This window comes from Fundulus heteroclitus, chromosome 3 (assembly GCF_011125445.2).
Source record: "Fundulus heteroclitus isolate FHET01 chromosome 3, MU-UCD_Fhet_4.1, whole genome shotgun sequence".
Classification (NCBI taxonomy): domain Eukaryota; kingdom Metazoa; phylum Chordata; class Actinopteri; order Cyprinodontiformes; family Fundulidae; genus Fundulus; species Fundulus heteroclitus.
The window spans coordinates 12,679,845-12,700,944 of NC_046363.1; the positions used below are offsets into that span (position 1 = coordinate 12,679,845).

Genomic DNA, 21,100 nt, shown 5'->3' on the forward strand with positions numbered 1-21,100 from the left:
GATGCTATTTATTTCTGCCTGTCACTTTTACATTTCTGCCTGTCCTTTTTACATTTCTGTATGCATTTCTGCCTCATTATGCAAATGAGGAGGGGCTGTGTCTTAAGGGCTCAACTTCTTCCCATTGGTTGGTTAGCATTTTACTGCATCGGTCAAATCTACATGGCTTTTCCCCGCACTAAAGCATTGTTTAGTAATTTCAAACTCAGCAGGCAGACGTTCAGTGTCCAACCTCTTAAGGGAAGCTGCTAATAGACTGGAAGAATTAGAACGCTGTACATTTGGGATTTGAATGTTTTTCTGAGGTTTCAGATTCGTTTTTTCCAGATCAGTAACTCATCGGCGGATGATTTCTTCTACAAAACAGACACCTCTCCGCAACCACAGCAAGGCAGACAGTGAGCTACAACCGTAGTTTCCTCAAAACGAGTCTCCCATCGCGCTGGGTGAATTACATTGGACCCTATGCAGAGCTCGCTTGATAAGAAAATACTGTAGTTGATTATAAAAGGCACAATATGAATTATCAGATTCACATCCAGGCAATAAAAAGCACTACATATTATCATTATTCTATCCATGTTGGTCTAATTTGTGAAGGAGGCGGAGTTTCATCAAGCCGATCCAACATTTCCCCCTCAGCTGCAACACTTGGGGTTCACGCTGCGTCTTTACGCATGATCCAGCACCGCAGTGAAGTTGGTTTGAATTTGGATATTGGACATTACAGCTCCGCGCAGTCAGCGGGATCTAGCTCATGGTTAATCCGGTTGAGGGACTCTGATTTCGGCCAGCGTCTCTCAGCTGCTCCCTCCTCCCACACGCGGTGGTGCATTTAGGGACTGTCAAAAAACTTTTGAACCAAGCTCTCTTGAGAAATAAAAATCAATAAATGTATTATCTTGTGACCAGCTAAGATAAACTAATATAAATTGATGCCAATAGATAAAAATCTGTAAGGCACACTTGTTTTTATTAATTTTTAAGCTATTTTCAAATTTCAAGACAAAAATTTGGACTTTTCTTCAATAGCTTCCAGGTCATGTGACCCACTCACTCAAATTCTTTGTGAAATTGTTCTACTACTTCAGCCAACTATTGTCTTTGAATAAATCTTAAAAATTGAAAATAGCTTAAAATGGAATAAAAACAAGGGTGCCTTACAGATGTTATTTAGTGGCATGATTTTATATTAGTTTTGTCATAGGTGGTCACAAAATACGGAATTTATTTTTGTTTCTCAAGAGTGCTTGGTTCAAAAGTATTTTGACGGTCCCTAAATGCACCACCGCGTGTGGGAGGAGGGAGCAGCTGAGAGATGCTGGCCGAAATCGGAGCCCCTCAATCGGATCAACCATTAGCTAGGACTATTTTATAATCAACTACAGTATTTTCTTATCAAGCGAGCTCTGCTTAGGGTCCAATGTAATTCACCCAGCGCGATGGGAGACTCGTTTTGAGGAAACTACGGTTGTAGCTCACTGCCTGCCTTGCTGTGGTTGCGGAGAGGTGTCTGTTTTGTAGAATAAATCATCCGCCGATGAGTTACTGATCTGGAAAAACCGAATCTGAAACCACAGAAAAAACATTCAGATCCCAAATGTACAGCGTTCTAATTCTTCCAATCTATTAGCAGCTTCCCTTAAGAGGTCGGCCACTGAACGTCTGCCTGCTGAGTTTGACATTACTTAAGCTTTAGTGCGAGGAAAAGCCATGTAGATTGACCGATGCAGTAAAATGCTAACCAACCAATGGGAAGAAGTTGAGCCCTTAAGACACAGCCCCTCCTCATTTGCATAATGAGGCAGAAATGCATACAGAAATGTAAAAAGGACAGGCAGAAATGTAAAAGCGACAGGCAGAAATAAATAGCATCACAGAAATATATAGGGGAAAAAAATACAAAGGAAGAATAAAACAGACAAAAATATTATAACATGCACAAAAATAAATACTTAAAAAAAATAAGTAATTAATAAAGTTGAAGATTATAACGCACAATAAATAAATAAGGTAATTATTACAAAGGCGAATAAAAGAATAAGCTAATTAAAAGAGATATATACATTTATGTCTCACTGTATAATTTAATTTCTACCTACATTTATTAATTTGGTGGCAATTAATTGTATGCTTATTTATTTATTGAGCATTTATTTATTTCTGTATTTATTTTTAGATATGGAAGACTTGGTCCTCCATACAATATAACCTTGATTATTACAATAATAATGTATAGCCTTCATATGGGGTATTTTCTTTAAATTTCAACTTACAAATTTAAGTATATAATAAACACCCAATAAATATAATTGTATTTTCAAATAAAGAAAACAGGAACACAAGGCTAACAAGCTGATATTAATGAGTTAGATAGGCCGTCTTTTCGGGAAGCAAGCCTGCAGTTAGCTGTCTAATATGGTTAGTAGTTCATTATGGGAAAAAAACATATGCAGAGAGCAAAGGTAGTAGGGAGCATGAAATCACAGTATCAACCAAATTCTAACATTGCTTGATTGGACAAAAATCTCTACGGTATGCGGGACACTTGAAGCTGAAAGTGAAACTGAGTACATGGCCTACTTTCTGATTCATTTGGATCATAATTATCCAACTACTGGGGGACTGTCATGAAGCATTTACATTTCATTCTCAGGTGAGAATTTAAACATTTGAGATGGGGAAGGAAATTACACGATGGTGAATTCACAGAAAAGATGGGAAATAGTGTTACAGCAGCTCAGCTAAACGGTGGATGAAATTATCTAAAGGTAAAACTGAAAAACAAGACCACAGCCTAAAACTAAGTAAAAAATGCCAGAAGACTTAAGACTTAAGTTTTAGAAAATAGAAAACATAAGAGTACACTGAAGCAAAAGTGAAGCCAAAGTGATTGGCAAATGTTTACGTCCAAGATATCACAATATTGTGAATGGCATTCCTTTAATTTCTATGCCATGGTTATATGTTTAACAGCCCTTTGGCCTGCTGACTGGCTGTGCACAGCAACAGGTGGGGAAGGGGCATTGCATATGACACATTCTCTGGCAACCCATTAAAATGAATTAGAACCATGGGAACCATGACTTTTTTAGAAGTTTTGAAACCATACCTTGTTGTACCTCAACAACGTTAACCAGTTCATGCCTACTTAAGAACCAACAATCGGGAACAGCGTAACATTTTAAAGCGTTGTTTTTAATTTTTTTACCTTCACTTTGGATAGAATTGAAAATGAAATAGCTCCTCTGTTTAACAAGACCAGACTGGAAAGTAAATGTGATATTCCCTTTATTGCAATGCAAACTGAAGAGTTACACAGAAGGGATCCAACAGCTGACAAAGTGCTAAGGCCAGAGGCCACTTGGACATGTTGTGCTCACAGCTTGTGATATGACACCCGGATTAATTGAGCCAACAACTATTCAAAGATTTTGACCCGCCTTGACATTTGGGGCCTCGTTCTTTTCCCCCTCCAGCTTCCCCTAAGAGCAAATGAAATCGTCATACAGAATGTGATTAACTAAAAGATACCAAAGGGAATCTGCGCTCCCCTGTCTCATCCAACTCACAAAACTTCTGCTTAGCTTTGGACTTACCAGTGAGTGCAGCATAAAAAGAAAAAAATGTGTATCAGCACAAAAACTTCACGTTAGTCACTGGGGACGTGTGTCGGTTTGTAGAAACTTCCGCTGATAACAGACAGCTGTACAGCAGTAAACAATGCTACCTCCTGTCTGTTGCTCTAGCATCTGCCTTCCTCTCAGTCTTTCCTTTACCACTCTGTAGCCTGTCTGATGAGTAGTGAGCTTCAGGCAGTTATGGAGCTGTCCCCCTGGGTGATAAAGAATAAAAAATGCCTCACAGCACTGAGGTCACCAGTCATGCTGTATGAAGAGAGAACTACTGGTGCTACTGGTTTTAAATGAAAGGCTGCATAAATAATCTGTCCCCTGATGGCAACATTTCATTTCCTTGCTCGACTGCAGCCTCCAATTTTGCTGATCACTCTGAAATTAAACTGACACAAGCTTTTTTTTTTTTCTTTTAGTACATAAGATATTAAAAGCACACATACATACAAGAAAAGCATTTTTTGTACATCATTTTGCTGATGGTGGCTAAAGTTCTACGGGAACCTAGTAATAAAATTGCTGCCCCGACACAGCTTTTATAAATTAAAGACTACTTTCTTCCCATTTCAGTTTTAATGTCTGTTGTCAAAGCCTTTTTAGGTTGCTCTTGACTTACTGTCTTAAGGGTTAAAGATGCCCCCCCTCCCCCCATCCTCCTCTGATTAGCGGAGGTGATTTGGTGTTTTGGAATCAGCAACTAATGCATGCCTTGCAGATAGCTTTACTACTGTACTGTACGGTAAGGTCTCTTATTACCCCACAGCATTTCCAGCTATTCATTCAGCTGTTCATCCAGAATCAAGGACGATGCTTTGTGTTAACATATGTTTGTGCTGCAATTCGGACACAAACCAATTTCTCAAGACAATCAATTAGCAAAACCTCCTTATATGAAAAGTAGAAAAATATATTGGAGATGAATTATTATGTTTTCACATTGTATGTTTTTTTTTTGTCTTTTGTTTTACTTTCAGTTTTTGCCCCTTTAAAGTTATGTAACAGATTTTGATCTTTTTCCAAGACACAAACTTTCATATCCTTACAGAAACTTCCTGTATCCTTACAGAATCTGCCACAGTGTCATTTCTTCTTTCTAGCTCTACCTTAGTGATCTTGCGGTTTACCCACAGAATACATAATTGGGGGTTTACCTCAGGTTTCCTCTCTGTCTGACTCGCCTGATATAGCCCCTCAGGGAAGCACCCCATAGGCATCCTAATTAAATATCTGTGTTTCCTCGAGTAACTCTTTGCAGAAGTACTAAAGCAACCTACTCCAAGTTTAATGCCAAAAATACGTCTTCTATGAGCTCTTATTTCCATCTTACCTTATTTCCACCATTGTTTCTACTATGTCACTATTTCACCCTCATACCTGTCTTCTTTTTTAATGTAACATTTTGGTATTTGCTATCACTTGGCTCTAAAAATGATTCCAAGCTCATTTTGGAGCAACCTCTACATATCCTTGCCATCCAGATAATATGCTTTAGACCGTTTTTTCATGTTTTTTTATTATTGTAGATAGAAGGTACTAAAAAACACGTATGTGAATAACTAAAGGTAATATTTCAGATGGACTATGGTCTTAGGTCACACCGCATCTGTCTATGTTGTTCTCCAGTCTCTTGTTTACAAAGCCGGGCCAGCAACGAGTGCATGTACGTGCATGTGAATAGCTGCCACTCAAGGCTTAGCCCCTCCCTTCCCTAAAATGCCACCATGAGAGCAGTGTAGTGTATGAGCAACATGAAGGAGAGTAACCCTAGCAGATCAAAATGTTTTCATGCTAACAGCATTATAAAGTTATGAGTTACGTACTACTTCACTAGAAATGTTTCTCCCAAAGGTGATGCTGTTTTGCTGTGTTTTCATCCTTTACAAATATGCGCATTGGATGTGACGCGTGAGAAGGGAAAGGAGGGGACAGTCTACAGCTGGAGTGAGGGTAAAGAGAGGCGTGGCTTGTCACATATCTTGTTTTGGTCTACAGACAGTGCTCAAGCACCACCTAGTGGTGAAATATCGCTTGTTGCTCCTTTAAGGCAAAAAAGACAGGGAAAAATTTCCAAGCAAGTTGTACATCAAGTCAGTGAAAGTTATTTCAAGGTAACCACGGACAAAGTTTAAATACCCAACTTATGCCCAACTTAAAATATATATTAGTAACTTAAAATAATTACTGTGAACTACTACAGTAGATATTTTCATGCTGCCATTGAGCTGTCCGTGGCAATAATTTACAATGAAATTCTGTTTTTTTAACAAAATCCCTCTGATTGCAATGCATTTGTAATGTAAACTCCTGGTAAGGTTGCCGGAGGTAAAGGGGGTGCAGCTCCCGCATTTAAGGGGCATTTTACTTTGGGACATATTGTGATTGGTCAGTTGTTGATGAGCCTCCAAGATTGATTGACTGGTGGTGTTACGTCAATTTGCTGAAAAGCCCACAAATCTGGTTTGTCTGGATGAAAGGAAAGAAGCACACTATAGTTGAAAGCAAGGAATCAGATAACCAGTTTGCTTTCTGTCACGAGGCATGTAGGGGATTTGGCTACCTTGTGGAAGTAGGTGCAATAGGCAGATGAGACCAAAATGACACACATCAACTCCACAGTGAAACATCGTGGTGGCAGTATCAACCTGGCAGGATGTTTTTCTTCAGCAGGGATGCGAATACAGGTGGGGGTTCAGGGAAAATGGATGGAAATGAATTCAGGGTAATCCTAAAAAGAAAAGATATAAGAAGCAGCAAGAGTGTGGCTTAGGTTTTCCGAATAGCAGGACAATGATCAAAAATTAGACCTGCAGCTGTAAGTAATGTGTTAGAGAGGCTGAAAACATATGCATGCCATACTTTTTTTTAATGTGTAAAAAAAATTAAAACCCTTTGTTTTTCATCACAATTATGCAGTGAAATGGAAGGATCTGTGTTCGTAAAGTGATAAAATGTGAAATAGTTCAAGAGGTCTGAATATTTTTATTCAGACCTCTTAAGTCTCTATATTTAGACAAGAACCACAGAAGTTTTTTTTTTTTGTTTCTTTTTTTACCCTATTATGGTGCAATGTATTCACCTGTCAATGATGTCTAATTGTCAAGTCTTTTATGAGCAGAAGTGTGTAGGATAACTCAAATTTGAGAATTAATCCTTTCTTAAACCTTATAGCGCCACTGTTGTAAGATCAATGCACAACGTAAACCTACATGTCCACAGAGGTTGCCACACGTCATTGTCAATCAGTTAACGATGAATATTATAAGTAGAGAACCACCGATCAGATGTGGCTTATTTTCAATCTTTGGTTTTGTATTGCTTTGACTTGCTGATACCAAATTTAGACAGTTGTGATTTATTTTTAAGAACTATAGTTTAGAATTTTATTCTAGTTTTCCTGCAATAGAGGTCTGTGACAGGTTTTATATCAAGAGCAGAGGTGAAGCACCACTGTGTCTGTCAGAGAGAGGAAGGAGCTGCTGTAAAATTGTGTTTACTACATTACATTTAAAATTAAATTTGGATTTGACACACATAGCGTGGCTTGCTTTAGTGACTCTAAACAGTGGTCTCCCTGTGTATTTCCTAGAACAAAGCTCATTACCCCAACTCTGACATTTGCAAAAGGCTGCCAACCTTCTAAATGGAGCCCATTCCACAACATAGGTTAAAAGTCTAAAAGAACAAAACATTGCTGTAATAAGTTCAGCCATCTTACTGTCTTCTGAACTCCAGGTCAGTTCCCTCCTTAGCCTTTCGGAGCTGCTGGCAATATGGCTCTTGAACATTTTGGGATATCAGAGACCCAAAACTGCAAAAGAACAACATGACAAAAGGCAAAATGAACAGCAGCAGCCAAAGCCAAACTCTCTACTGTAGAATCTTCAAAGAATAGTCTTGGTGCCGCCATTGGAAAAATACAGTTTTTTTTTTTTAGTCTTTAAAATGCATCTGTTTTTCTTCTGCTTTTATTTTCAACGTCTCACTGATTCTGAAAATAGCTGAGTGGACACCCTTCCCACAGTTAGCTTTTCATGTAAGACCAACAACAGAACTATACTTCCAATAGTGACACACAGGAAGAGGAAAAAAAAAAAAACAGGGAAAGAAAATTGTGGCAAGAAGCTATGACCTAGAGAACCAAACGTGGCTGTAAAGGACTTCTGTTCCCAAACTGACTGGCTGCATTCTGCTCATTAGGGACCAGTTTGATAGATTCCTTGAGTCCATTTGGCTGCACGAGTATGTATCATAGTGCACCACGGTCGAAGTTCACCATAATAGCACATGCTTCATTGCGTTGGAGCACGCTCTTTGTTCTGTGCAATGCAAAACCGGCGTTGCATGTAATACAATTAACTGAGTTACAAAGCGCAGCACTGCTGGCACTGCTACAATACTGAAGTTAGCATCTTGTTCATAGCTTATGTGACGATGCTTGAGTAAAGTGCTATTCCCCTGCATTTACTGATTCTGGATCCATTTAAAATGGACATTTAAAATATTTAGAATGATTACATCCGAACTACATTAATTTATACTAATAACAGAACACAGAAAGCATAGTTTGTGAAACCTTTGTTAATGATGTGAAAACTCAATAAAGAAATATTTTAAAGTACTGTTTTATGCTTGATATGGGGCCTGCTTGAAAAGCACACCGATTAGACAGCTCAAATTTAGACCAAGTGCTTCTGCATTCACAACAGATTTGTGGCTTTATTTGAGTTGCGAAAACTCGAAACGGCATATTTTAAGGTTGACAAAAATGGCTTGGACCACGTAGTGCAGCAATCTGGACCCAGTTAAACGGTTCAATCTTTTAAAAAAAAAAGTCCTCTGGACAGGTTCTTTTTGTCGAAACGTATCATCTTTTCTCCAAGAGGTTTCTTCAGACTGTGGAGTTACAGCTAAACTCAGCCTTATAAGCAGTATCTTCGCATAGTGGCTCAACAAGTTTAACTGTGACAATCAAAACTGGTTACTTACTGACTAACATGATGGCCGTTTATTGTTCCAGACTGACCTACTTAGCTTTGGGTTTTTTTCTACTTGCGTTATTGAGATTTTTCAGGGTGTTTCAATCTTGTTCTTTCTTTTCTTTCTGTGGTTGAGAAAAACGCCATCATTGACAGAGGTTTCTTCGGCGTTAAACTTGCCTTCAAGAAATGGCACCATTCTTAGAAAAGTCCTATGTTTTCCATCACTGACTGGTCTGATCACAAAAACTGCCTTATCTTCAAGCAGCCTGTCAGTGATTATGAACACTCTTTTTCTCCTCCTTTGGCTTCACCACGACCTACCATTTTGGCTCTGGTAATCGCAAACCGAAAACCCTTTTAATATGGTTCCCTTTTTGAAGATGACTGCAAAATGCTAACAAGAATCCTTTCGTCTTGTACAATCTGACTGCTAACTTGGAAGATGGGAACAGTAATTTGCCAAGCCCTTACCTCAAACACCCATGATATACTGAATTAGAAAATTTGTGTCTTTGTCAGCCCACGTTTAACTTGTCCACTGGACCCACTCTGTCTGTTCCCTTGTCATGCTGGCATTAATCTTTCCTCTTTCCCCCAGAAAGTTTTGATGACTATCCTCAAAGACGAGGATACAGAGGATGCAGTCAACCTTTCTTTTTTTTTCAATCTTTGTACATGTCTCTATTTTAAAGTCAGTTATAATTCATTTATATTTCTCGAATGATCACAGCTTTTCCAAGTTTGAGACCCTAAATGCCACATTTATTTATTCCAAGAAAAAAGAAACCCGACAATTTATTTTATTTAATTTTTTTAAGTTACTGTATGTTGTTTTCTTCACAATGCGTTTTCACTGATTTTATTTTTTATTTTTAATCCTTCTTCCAAAACTTTACTCTTCGTTAATACGTATATTGGTTGAAGATGAGAGGGGCATTTTATTGCTTTACAAGCTTTCGGCAAACAAATAATAAACTTCTACATTGACACTGTTTGTAAAACTTTATCTGAAACTGAGAGGAATGTCTGCTGATTCTACAGGACTGCTTGGGGATAAATAGTCCTGCTCTTTGATCCTAGCTGTTATTTATTCAGATGTCATCCACACTCTGACTCTCTATCCACTTCTTCTCCTCATATCTGTGTCTCCATATCAGGGATGGACCCGACCAGACCTCGCCTCAAATTGGCCAGTTCAGCGGCACCTCTGTGCAGGAAGGCGTGTCCACCACAGCCAATCAGGTCCTCATCAAGTTTCACAGCGACTTCAGTACCAGCGGCTTCTTCGAGCTCCATTATTATGGTAGCCTTCCCTTTGATGCCAGCTAAGAACACACTTTGTTGAGCTTATTGATTTGATGCTTAGTATTCTTCCTAAAGAAATAAGCACATGAAGTGAGCAGAGAATGATTTCTCATCCTTTTCTTATATTCAATAATCTGTAATTTCCCTTTTCCTTTTGGCCTTGTCTTGCTTTCCTTTTATTGTATTGCTTCCAGTTATGTACAATGATAAATGATGGATGGCTCCTTATGCCTGTTTTTGTCTGCAATATAAAAGCGCCTTTTGAAGGGAAGTTGATTAATAATAAAATGCTCCCCTTCACAGCTAAATTAGTTATAGTTTTTTGATGATCATGAACAGTGATAGGCAGCAATTTATGATCTAATCAGCTTTCAGTATAATGGGAGAGGAAAATGTGTGCGGCCGAATAGAAAATTGTGCTTACACTTTCTCTGTCTTTGTGCATGAATCTCTGGCTGTCTTTTTGTTTTCTAGTGCACCACGCACACTCTTGTTGCAGAGTTCAGTGTTTGTTCTCTTCCCAACAGCTTACCAGCTGAGAACTTGTCAGCCACCCCCTACCGTCGCCAACGCCACTATCCTAACCGATGATGACGAGTTTGAAATAGGTTTGTCTCATTTTATTTTGGTTGTTTACAGGCCTGGGACAATGTATAATCCAATCAGCTTTTACTTGACGAAGGAGCATCCGTACAGACAGCCAGGGAGGGACGAAGCACAAGCAGTCATAGGCATAACCAATGGTTTTTGTCAACAATGTATTTATTCATTTCCCAGTTAGTCTAGACTTAAATCTTGTGGCTGAAATCTTTCTCATGTTGTCTTCCTTAATAATGTTCACGATCTAAAACTGTATCTTTTTTACATCTTGTTTTACATACATATTAGACCAAATGCATTTATCCACATTAATGAACCTAGTGGCAAATGTTTATTGTAGCCTTTACCATCTTATTCTATCTGCATTGTCTGTGTCTCCTTCTGTCTGCTCATCCTTTTAAGAGTTCCCATCTATTCATGCTTCATGCATTAAAATATTAGTTTGAAGGCAGGGCTAATTAGATGTACTTATAAGCTGTTTGTGTTTTCAGTGCTCAGAAGTAATTAGTAAAGTGAAGTGGAAGTCATGTGGCCAGTGGCTGACTTACTTTGAGCCTTTGAATTTGTGTGTAGTTAAAATTTTTAGCGTGTGCTGGTGTGCACGTTTATGGCTGTGTAATTTAATGAAGTGCCTTAAGTTCTAAGGGATGTCAATCTTCATTAGGAAATGTGCAGTTGATTACTGTTTCAAGTGCTGCTGCTGAGGAGTGTTACCGACATGGCTGTGTGTGTGTGAGGGAGCGAATGCGCGTTCATTCGTTTGTGGCTGCGTGGGTCGATGAATTGACAGCTCTGTTTCTCATGTCCACTTTTTGCCTCCTGTCTATGTGTTTGCATGATCGCTGGTGTAAATGACCCCACAGGAGACATTATCCGGTACTCATGCCAGCCAGGCTTCACCTTGGTGGGTAGCGAGATCCTGACCTGCCGCCTCGGCGAGAGGCTACAGATGGATGGGCCGCCACCAGTCTGTCAAGGTTGGTTTTGCATGATGCATGCTTATGGTTCTACAGATGTTTTTCTTCTGAATTTGTTGAATGTTTTTGTGTTTGCGCCTATAAGATTTTTTATTTATGTGTATGTGTAATCATACTGTTCTGAGCGCACTTGACACCACTCTGCCAAGGTTGGTTGCCGTCAGCAGCACTCACTGTTGATGCATCATTTAAAAGACAGACAGCCAGCAGGCCACCCTCCAGCAGTATCCTGGCGCCAAACAGCATCTCTGTTCTTCATCAGGATCAGGAGACGCTGCTTTTTGGAATAAAGCACATCTACTTAAGAATCCATATCTGACTGCTGAGGGTCAACTGAAGATCAGCAAGTTTCATTCAAATGTTTTTATTATCAGAAACCTTAGAGTAACTCCATTAAACCTGTGATCCCAGTCTGATAGAAAAACAGATCCCATGCCCATAAAAGCACTTTGAAAGAAAACACGACTGATTTGAAACCTCTTTGCTCATCTCTAACTGTTAATACTTGATACCTGATTTGATGTTTTAGTTTTCTTCCTGAGGCCACTTTGCTTCTGATAGTATTTTATTAAGAATTTGAGTGAATTTGTTTTGATACATGAATACAATCTCAAGTAAAAGGGTACACAGTAACACAGTAAGTAATCAAAAGTGGATTAGTTTGTTTACCACATTTGTAACGTCTTAGTCAGTGAGCGACTGTGCAAAGAAACAAAAATGGATAGTACAAAAAAGATAAAATAATATAATTATTTTCACACTACAATCACAGAACTTGCTGTATTTTATTGGGATTATATGCGATAGACCATTTAAAGTATTGCATAAATGTGAAGTGGTAACAAAAATTATGCAGTCTTACACATTTTTTAATAAATCAAATTTAAATAAGCTGTGTTTATGTATTTGAATTAAATCCCACTGAATCTATACTAAGTTATTGTTGATAGTAATTATTGCTATTATTAAGAATGTATTTGGAATATTCTATATGTGGAGATTCTAAAAAAAACAATTGTATTTAGTCATGGCACATGAAGCTTACGTACATTTTATATGTTTTAATTTGGAGATGAAAGCTTAACTACATTCTGGTTTGGTATGAAGATTTGTGCATCTGTTCATGGTGACTGAAACAGCAGATAAATGTTAGAAAACAGGTTAGAATAAAACAGTAACTGCCTTTTAGCCAAAAGAGATGCAGTCAAAAGGAAAGTACTAGGATTTTGCCAGTTTATTTCTCTGAGCTCTGCCAAAATCTGCTAGCTCATATTAGCTGGAGCTCATATAGTCGTACTTGTGACTATTACTCGCATTCAAATATAAGTGATAAAGTTAACATGCCAAAGACACTTCGCCGATGCATGCTGAGTCTTTCTTTTTGTTGATTTTCTCAAAAAGTCAGGTTTAAATAATCCAGGAAAACACATACATGTTGTAAAAACACACAGATCGTGTCTGTCAGGTTTGAGTTGTTTTGTTCAGGACCAAAGCGCAGAAGAGAGCTGGGAAGCCGCATGTTGAATAGTGAGTGATTTATTTAAATAAAGAAAGCTTACAAGATGGCACGGATAACGGGGAACACAGCGAGGATGAGACCAGAACAGGGTAGAATGACGGAGGACCTGACGATGAGTGTGACTAAACAGAGAACCAAATCCAACAGATACAAGAATAAACTACCGAAATAACAGAGAACAGCAAACTAACTAGTGACAATAATCCACAGATAAACAACACAGCAATACAATTATAAAATAATAAGATGCAAAACAAGCACACTGCAGGATCCGCAGGGAGCTACAAGAAGGAATCAACCTCTGGGGATCCTGACAGTATCTAGAAATAAATAACAATAAAACAAAAAAAGTAAAAAAAAAAAATTGTAATAGCTTTAATAGTTCATAGTAAGAACTATGCCCAAAACAGAGCCCTTTGCTAAGGTAGTGAAGTGCACTTTAAAATGGGTACCATCGGTGATAGATTTGTCTGTTTATATGTCAGATGACTAATCATCTTGTTGGAGTATTTCCTAAAACCGGCCTCAAGGATCACATTGGCATAGTTAGCACAATTTTAGGATCGGTAATTTGTTGCTTGACATTTTCATGGATCACCTCATTTTTACTTTTAAGAATTCATTACATTTTCTCGCATTGGATATGCTATGCCCTTGTGCACCTCTAGCATGAAACTAATTGCTCTCCTTGGGACATGTAAAGTTGAACTTAATTTGAGTTGACCTGCTATTCTCAGGCAAGAGACTGCTACTGCAAGCTTATAACAAGGGCTTTTTCCTGTCGCTGGCTTGCCAAAAGACCAGAAATGAGAAGTCTCCCATGCTTTTCAAAACCATTTTTATTTATTAGTTGTCATGTTATGCCTCAAAGACAACACTAAAATGCCCTTGCTTGGCTATGCATGCTTATCCCCAAATATCTCCCCAGGCTCTCTCGAAATGAAAGCATATGAAGATGGTTATACACCAGCTACAACGATAAATGGAAAAATTACTGAGTTGACATGCAGTTCCTTCCAAAAAGTATTCAGCTTTTTTCACATTTCACCACAATAAACCACAGACTTCAGTGTATTGTATCGGGATTTGATGTGAAAGATCAACACAAAGTAGTACTTAACTGTAGAAGTGGAAGGAAAATGATGGAGGGTTTTCCATTTTTTTATCAGAATATAAATATGAAAAGTGCAGTGTGCATTTGTGTGTAGAAACCTTTAGAATATACTACTTAGAACGTCCTTGTACTGGAATTACTACTGCAAGTCTTTTGGATTACGTCTCAACAGACTTCAGTCATCTAAAGAGTAAAATTTCTATCTAGTCTTTTTAACACTGCTCAAGCTTTGTCAGACTGGTTGAAGAGCATCGGTGAACAAATATTTTAAAGACTCACCATAGATTGTCAATTCCTTTTCTTGTAGGTCAGGCTTTTGACTAGACAAATCTATACGACAAAAATGCCTTGGTCTTAACCTTTGATAGCTCTGTCTATATATTTAGCGTCTTTCACTGCAGCAAGACCTAGTCAGCTCACTATTGTTGTGCTATTACACTATTTTAAGTTATTTAATGTTTAATAAATAACTATCTATTAGGTATTGTCTGGTGAATATCAGCCCAAGAGCTGATATCAGGACAATAGTTGAAAGGGATGATTTGAGCACTAGCGTTCCTTTAACTGCAAACTTCTGCACACATATAGAATAAATGAGTGACAACTTATCAAGTTCAAGAATTTGACAGAAATAAAATGAACATCCAGAGAACATCACTATATAATGCTGTTTATCTGAAAAAACACTATATTGCAATCAACAAATCCTATCTACAAGGCTAGTGAAACTTAACTAACACTACTAAGCAAAACGAAGATACAAATAAGCTAAGAAACTATATACTCACAAAAGAAACAAAAGACAAAATAAAAGTGGTTGATCATAATCATCAGAATAATTCGGTGAATCCTGGTTCACTGCAGCTCTGAGTTAAATAACCAAATCTTCAAGAATGTGAATTGAGGTTAAATTAGCTTGACTAATTCAGAACAACATTTGCTATGTGTTTCAACCCATTCACAATGCAAATTCTGAGTCAAACAAAACATTATTTGATGAAGTAACATTTTAAAGAAAGATTTTCTTTATTAATGCAGTTATACATCCTGGAAGCTAGGGGTCGTTGTAGTGACCTGTTGCTAAAGTCGGTTAATCCTAAAGTTGTACAAAAACACCATAACATCAACATTATTACTCATATTAATGCATATTAGTGTGGTAATAATGCTCACAGCACTATCAAACAATGGCAGAGCGAAACAAAACAAATCTTATGTTTCAAACGAACCATAGTTGCTTATTTGAGAAGGGCGGAAGTTACCGGAACCTAATGGCATCAGCTAGTGGACATTCGCTGCTAAATTAAAAAAAAGCTTTGGCTTTATTTTAGTCGTGATGAGCGGACCGAATAACACAAGCATCAACATCCTATCAATGTATAAAACCCTTTGGAGATAATCTTTTGTTATAACCATAAAAACACACTCAAATTACATCAGCAATGGCATGATTCGAAGAATTCTAATGGGAGCTACCCGGTAAGTGTTTCAAAAACACTGTAAAAACACATTAAGTGACCTTCTAAATAAACCATTTAACTTTCCCTGTTTATTTCTCTGCCAAACCTGTCGGTGCCTCTGTGTCAGTTCGGTCCACTTAGGGCATCCAATTGGAAGCAGTTCGAAGAAACGCTCCAACATGTGTAGTATATGTCATCAGACAGGTATATTGGCAATATAAAGACTGTCGCAGAAAGCTGGCACATGCCAACTGTCTGCAACAGTCAGCCAGCACCATCAGAGCTGAGTCACAGCCTGTTACTACCTCACCTCGCTATTCTCCCATGTATTTGAACAGGCAATGCGTAAATTGAGCAATTTTGACCATAAAAATTATGAAATCGTACAGAAAACAAATTTATATAACAGTCAAGTGGACACTTTGATTTGTTTTTTCTTATCACTGTAAGTATTTTACCTGTCATGATGACAGGTGACTTAGTTCCTTGCCTCACCTCACTGCACGTCACTGCAAGCAGCACTTCACTGTTATATCCAACAAAGGGAGTTTATCCGCCTGTCTCTTATAGGTGTGTGTGTGTGTGTGTGTGTGTGTGTGTGTGTGTGTGTGTGTGTGTGTGTGTGTGTGTGATATACATACATACACAGCAAAAGGGATCATCTTATATCTCATATGCCCTCCATGTGCTTGCACTCTGGTTCTGCACCCAAATACCCCTCACCAATACCTTGTAAGAATTTCCTGCTCTCAGGGTAGCTTCCCATCCATATTACAGTACTTCACAGGCCTATCTTCTGAAGTAGCATATTGAGGGGGTTGGAAACATTTTAAGCCTCTCATGATTCATTTTTTAATCCCTGCACCAAAAGTTAAATTCAAAGCATTTAAGCTCCAACAGGGCTCACTGGATTCACAAGTTTGTTGCCTGGCAACATTAGTTTGTTAAACAAGTAAAGAAGAATATAAATATTATGAGTGCTGACCACCTAAATGGTCATAGCTTTGTAGACCGTAGCTATTTTGTCAGGTTAATCTTTGTGGAGGTAGAGCTACTGGGCGGTGGTCTGTGTGGTGTTACATCAGCCTTCATAAAAATGTCCAATCACAGATTTCATCAAATAGTCAGTCATTAAGAATGGAATAGAAATATCCTGTATTATCACACTGTGAGAAGATTCAGGTGTACGAGCAGCAAAGTGAAAGGCAAATGGAGTATGCAAATACACACACAAGTCAAAAGTATAAAAACAAAAAAAAAATGTATTTATGCCTGAAGAACACATCCATGAAAAAATTAAAACTGAGTACAAGGATGAAAAAAATGAGCAAAAACAGCAGGGCTACAAACCCTTATTGAGTTTGTTGGGAGCAGAGATGGTTATAAGGTCTAACAGCTGCTGGGAGGAATGATCTGCAATAACACTCCTTAGTGCATTGAGGATGCCGCAGTCTGTCACTGAAGGAGCTGTCCAGTTCTGGAAAAGCTTGGGTTGGGAGACACAGTCCAACAGTGATACGGTTTTTGCCAGAGATCTTCTCTCTCCCACCATTTACACTGGGTCGAGGGGGCATACTGTTATACCACTGGCCTTCCTGGTGAGTTTAACTACTTCCACTATGTAAGTAAACTGCTGCTCTAACAAGCTACTCCAGGAATATGGTTGGTGCACCACAGAGTCAAATGTTGTCTTTAGGAACACCCAATACGCTCCAGAATGTCTCTGTCTCCTTGGCAGGTAGAGTCTGTTCTGACTGTTCCTGTTAAGAGCATCAATGTTGTTACTCAAGTACAGTTTACTTGAGATCCCGGGATGTACAACAGAGCTTGATATTAGGAACTTTTATATGTGAGAGGAAGAATTTTAAATTATTTTCTGGATTTAACAGGAAGCCATGAAGGAAAGATGAAACAAGAGAGATAAGAGCTATTTAACTTTCATCAGAAATCTTGCTGCAGCATCTGAGACAGTGTACTTTCACTGTTGTGTTTATAACAGGCAGGTTTATTGTTCATTTCATTTTAAAAGGTAATAACGATAAAAGATTTGATCATGCTAATCCCTAAAACCAGCTGTTTCATCTCTGGTGGCTACAGAGGGGTGTTGGTGTGTTGTGGGATTTAAAACAAGATTGTTGTTTTTTATATAAATAATGGTTTAGACTCTATGGAGGTCATGCCCCCCTCTACTTTCTGTGCCAAAGGCAGAAAGTTTTGCAATAACTTTGCAGCATGATCATTCTCTGTGTTACAGCATTTTCAATATTTCCCTCTGTTTTCTTTGATATATGTCCAAATTTCTCCCCTGACCTTTTTATCTGGAGTAGTTGTTCACATTAACCTTTTATATGCACCATGTTATTTCACTACTAGCCTTCAAGACTAGCTTCTAGCACTGACAAAGCAAGAAAATAAAATAACAGGAATGCCATCATTTCACACATGCCAGCCACCAGGAAATGAGACACAGATACACTCACAAAGATCATTTTCCATTAAAAGTTCATGTCTAACCTGCTGACTCTTATTATTTGATAGATTGATTTTAAAGGAGCCCAGTGACAAGAGCAGACTCACCAGTTTCAGCCTTGGGTGGAATATCAGCCAGTCGGATATAATGTGATTAGTTCTTGACATTTTTTTTATGTAATTTATTCTGCATCTATAATTAGATTCATGTTTTTTCTCCAGTCTAGCTTTCGACCCCCTTTCTTCAGTCCCATCTTCGGTTTCTATCATTTCTTACTCTATTCTTTGTGCACGCTCTGTTCTTTTCCTCAATGTCTTTGTCTGTTATTCTTCTACTTGTCCTTAAATGTCTTTTGACCTTTAATTCCACTTGTGTCTCCCCAGTGCAATGTCCAGCATATGAGGTGCGCTTTGATTCAACAGGAGTGATCTTAAGTCCTGGCTATCCTGAAAACTACTCCAATCTTCAGACGTGCTCCTGGCTGATCAATGTAGAGAAGGGCTACAACATCACTCTGCACTTTGAACTGTTTGAGACAGAAAAAGAGTTTGACATCTTGGAAATATTTGATGGTGTGTAACAATAAGACCCTTTTCCTCTTTAAAAAAATCAAATAATAAAAGTAAAAGTCAGTCAAACCATTGCTTGTTTTTATTTGATTTTGCTATGGATCAACCCTAGGTCCAAACATCTACAGTCAGAGTCTTTCAACCCTCAGCGGAGACATGGAGACTCCCTTCAATCTGACAACCACAGGCCACCAGCTGCTGCTGCGCTGGTCCACTGACCACGCCACCAACCGTCGCGGCTTCCACATCAGATATGTGGGTGAGTATCAAAGTATGTATCCTTCTTATAATCATATTCTCTTTTTATGACTGTTATATTTAAATAAATTTGGGGCCAGATTTACTAAATCCGAGAAAATTAACGTATGGGTGAAAATCAGAAATGGTGCCGATGGGAGTGTCAGATTTTGCAGCCGAGACATAAAAAAAGATTTGCTGATATGGGTACACAGGTGAAACCCGTTCCTTCACGTAATAATTCAAATATCTAACATGCAACGAGATCACACCAGGTCAGCTATTATTATTAAACTCCAAAATGAACGTGAGTTTCGCAATTTAGTAACATACTTTTTTTTGCATCTTTTGTTTCTGTTGGTTTAGAATAAGAAAAGTCATATAACAGATTAAGAATCAATATAGTCAACATGTTGCCAAATGATGAAATGATGTGGAAAAAGATACTACTCTGATAAATTTGTTAAAAGCCTTCGGATATATATATATATATATATATATATATTTTTTGTAGTACTATAATCTCACTTGAATAATCCAACCTTTGATTTCACTGTTCAATGTGGGGGAAAATATGATGAGATCTTTTTTTTTACAAAATCACTGGTAACACAATACTTAGTACATCAGGTGGTAATATTTTGTCTACGCCCTTTAGGTAACAGGACAACACTTATTATCCTTATTTAACAATGGAGCATACAGCAGCTCACACACAGTGTGACCAGGGAACAACTTTGTTTTAGTCGACCATTTGTGTTTTGGATCATTTTCTTGTTGACTAAATAAATAATGATTGATTTTTAAGTTTCTGATTGAGTCCCCAGATTTTTATTTAAAATGTCCTAGTATATCAAAGGACCCATGATGATGTGCAGTCTAACAGTAGCCACATTTACACGGACAAAAGTAATCACAATAAAGGGTCTGAATAAAAATACGTCATACTAACGCACCAATCGGTATGTTGTGATCGGATTAAGCTCATTCGGATTGAAATTGTATTCCGAATGAAACGGGTGGTTTATGCTGATTGATAATCCAATCGACTTGCATGTAAACACTTGTCAGCATCAAGTTGTTCTGAATGTGTGCTGATGTGTGCCTAACATAAACGTGACGTATTTCCATGTTGTTGAGTGGCGGAAATACGTTGGGACGTATACAACCTCTCCCGATACAACCTTTAAATTCGAAACATTAAAAGAGCTCAAAATTGTTATTTATTCAGTAACATTTCAACCCTAATTAAAAGCTGGTACAAGTCCAGCCTGGGCGATCAGAAGACAATCAAACTCATACAATACTGCTTTGTTTGCTATGTTGTGTTTTTCAGCAAAGATGGAAGTACTTCATCTTCTGTTTTTTTTTTGTTTTGTTTTTTTTTTTTTGGGGGGGGGGGGAGTGTTGATAACTGTGCATATAGGAGTGGTTCTATTCTGAACAAAGCCAGGTGCATGTAAACATACATCATGATTGGATTAATTGACTGTGTGTCCATATAAATGGTACAGTTTCATTATTGTTTGGATTTAATCTGAATACATATGAATCTGATTGTGAAATTTTGTGCATGTAAACATGGCTAATGTTCTGTCTGGCTTTGGAAGACAAAAAGGCTCATGTCAGCACAGATCCTCCACCATAATTAACAGTGCTCATGGGTCACTTGTTTTACATGTATGTCTTGTTTTATACTCAATCCACCTGGAGTGTTTGTTTCTAAAAAGCTCAAACGTATCTCATTTGACTGAAGGACAGGGTACCAGTAAGATTGAAATAGTATTTATCGTCACCTTGTGTTACCATGGTGAAATTTCTTTTTGGACACTCCGGCTAAGAGTACACATCACAGACAATGAACAAAGGTTACAGGTTTTTTCCCCACATTATAGCGTGTTTCTGTAGATGTAGTTTTCTAAACATGTTTGCACTGGTGAAGGCAGGACAAAACATTTTTTTCCGTCTCAAACAATCAGTTCGAATGTAAAAATGTTTTCATGGTTATTATGAAGACCTGGCAACCCCATGATCCCATTCCTTGTAGTGGCACTTTCACTAAGGGATATATTTTTTCAGCTTCTATAATCCTGCTCAATCTGTGTATGGTGGCAAGACTAGTCCTCGACAATAGTCTAAAAGAAGTTTACCTTTGTCATGTCATATTGGGCAAAACAGAAAGTTTTGATCCTAGAACCTCTGATTAACTTAGATAAGTATACATAAAAATGCCCC

General features: G+C 38.0%; 1 protein-coding gene across 1 annotated transcript in view; it reads left to right on the forward strand.

Annotated features, from left to right (window-relative positions):
• LOC118557472 (CUB and sushi domain-containing protein 3-like) overlaps positions 1 to 18,952 on the forward strand; it is a 99,571-nt gene extending 80,619 nt beyond the window's left edge. Inside the window, exons 19-23 of the mRNA XM_036127558.1 lie at positions 9,772 to 9,917; positions 10,447 to 10,527; positions 11,383 to 11,496; positions 18,443 to 18,631; positions 18,741 to 18,952. Coding sequence (XP_035983451.1) covers positions 9,772 to 9,917; positions 10,447 to 10,527; positions 11,383 to 11,496; positions 18,443 to 18,631; positions 18,741 to 18,937 — 727 coding nt within the window. The 3' untranslated portion in view covers positions 18,938 to 18,952. The remainder of the gene's footprint in view (positions 1 to 9,771; positions 9,918 to 10,446; positions 10,528 to 11,382; positions 11,497 to 18,442; positions 18,632 to 18,740) is intronic.
• Positions 18,953 to 21,100: the final 2,148 nt, after the last annotated feature.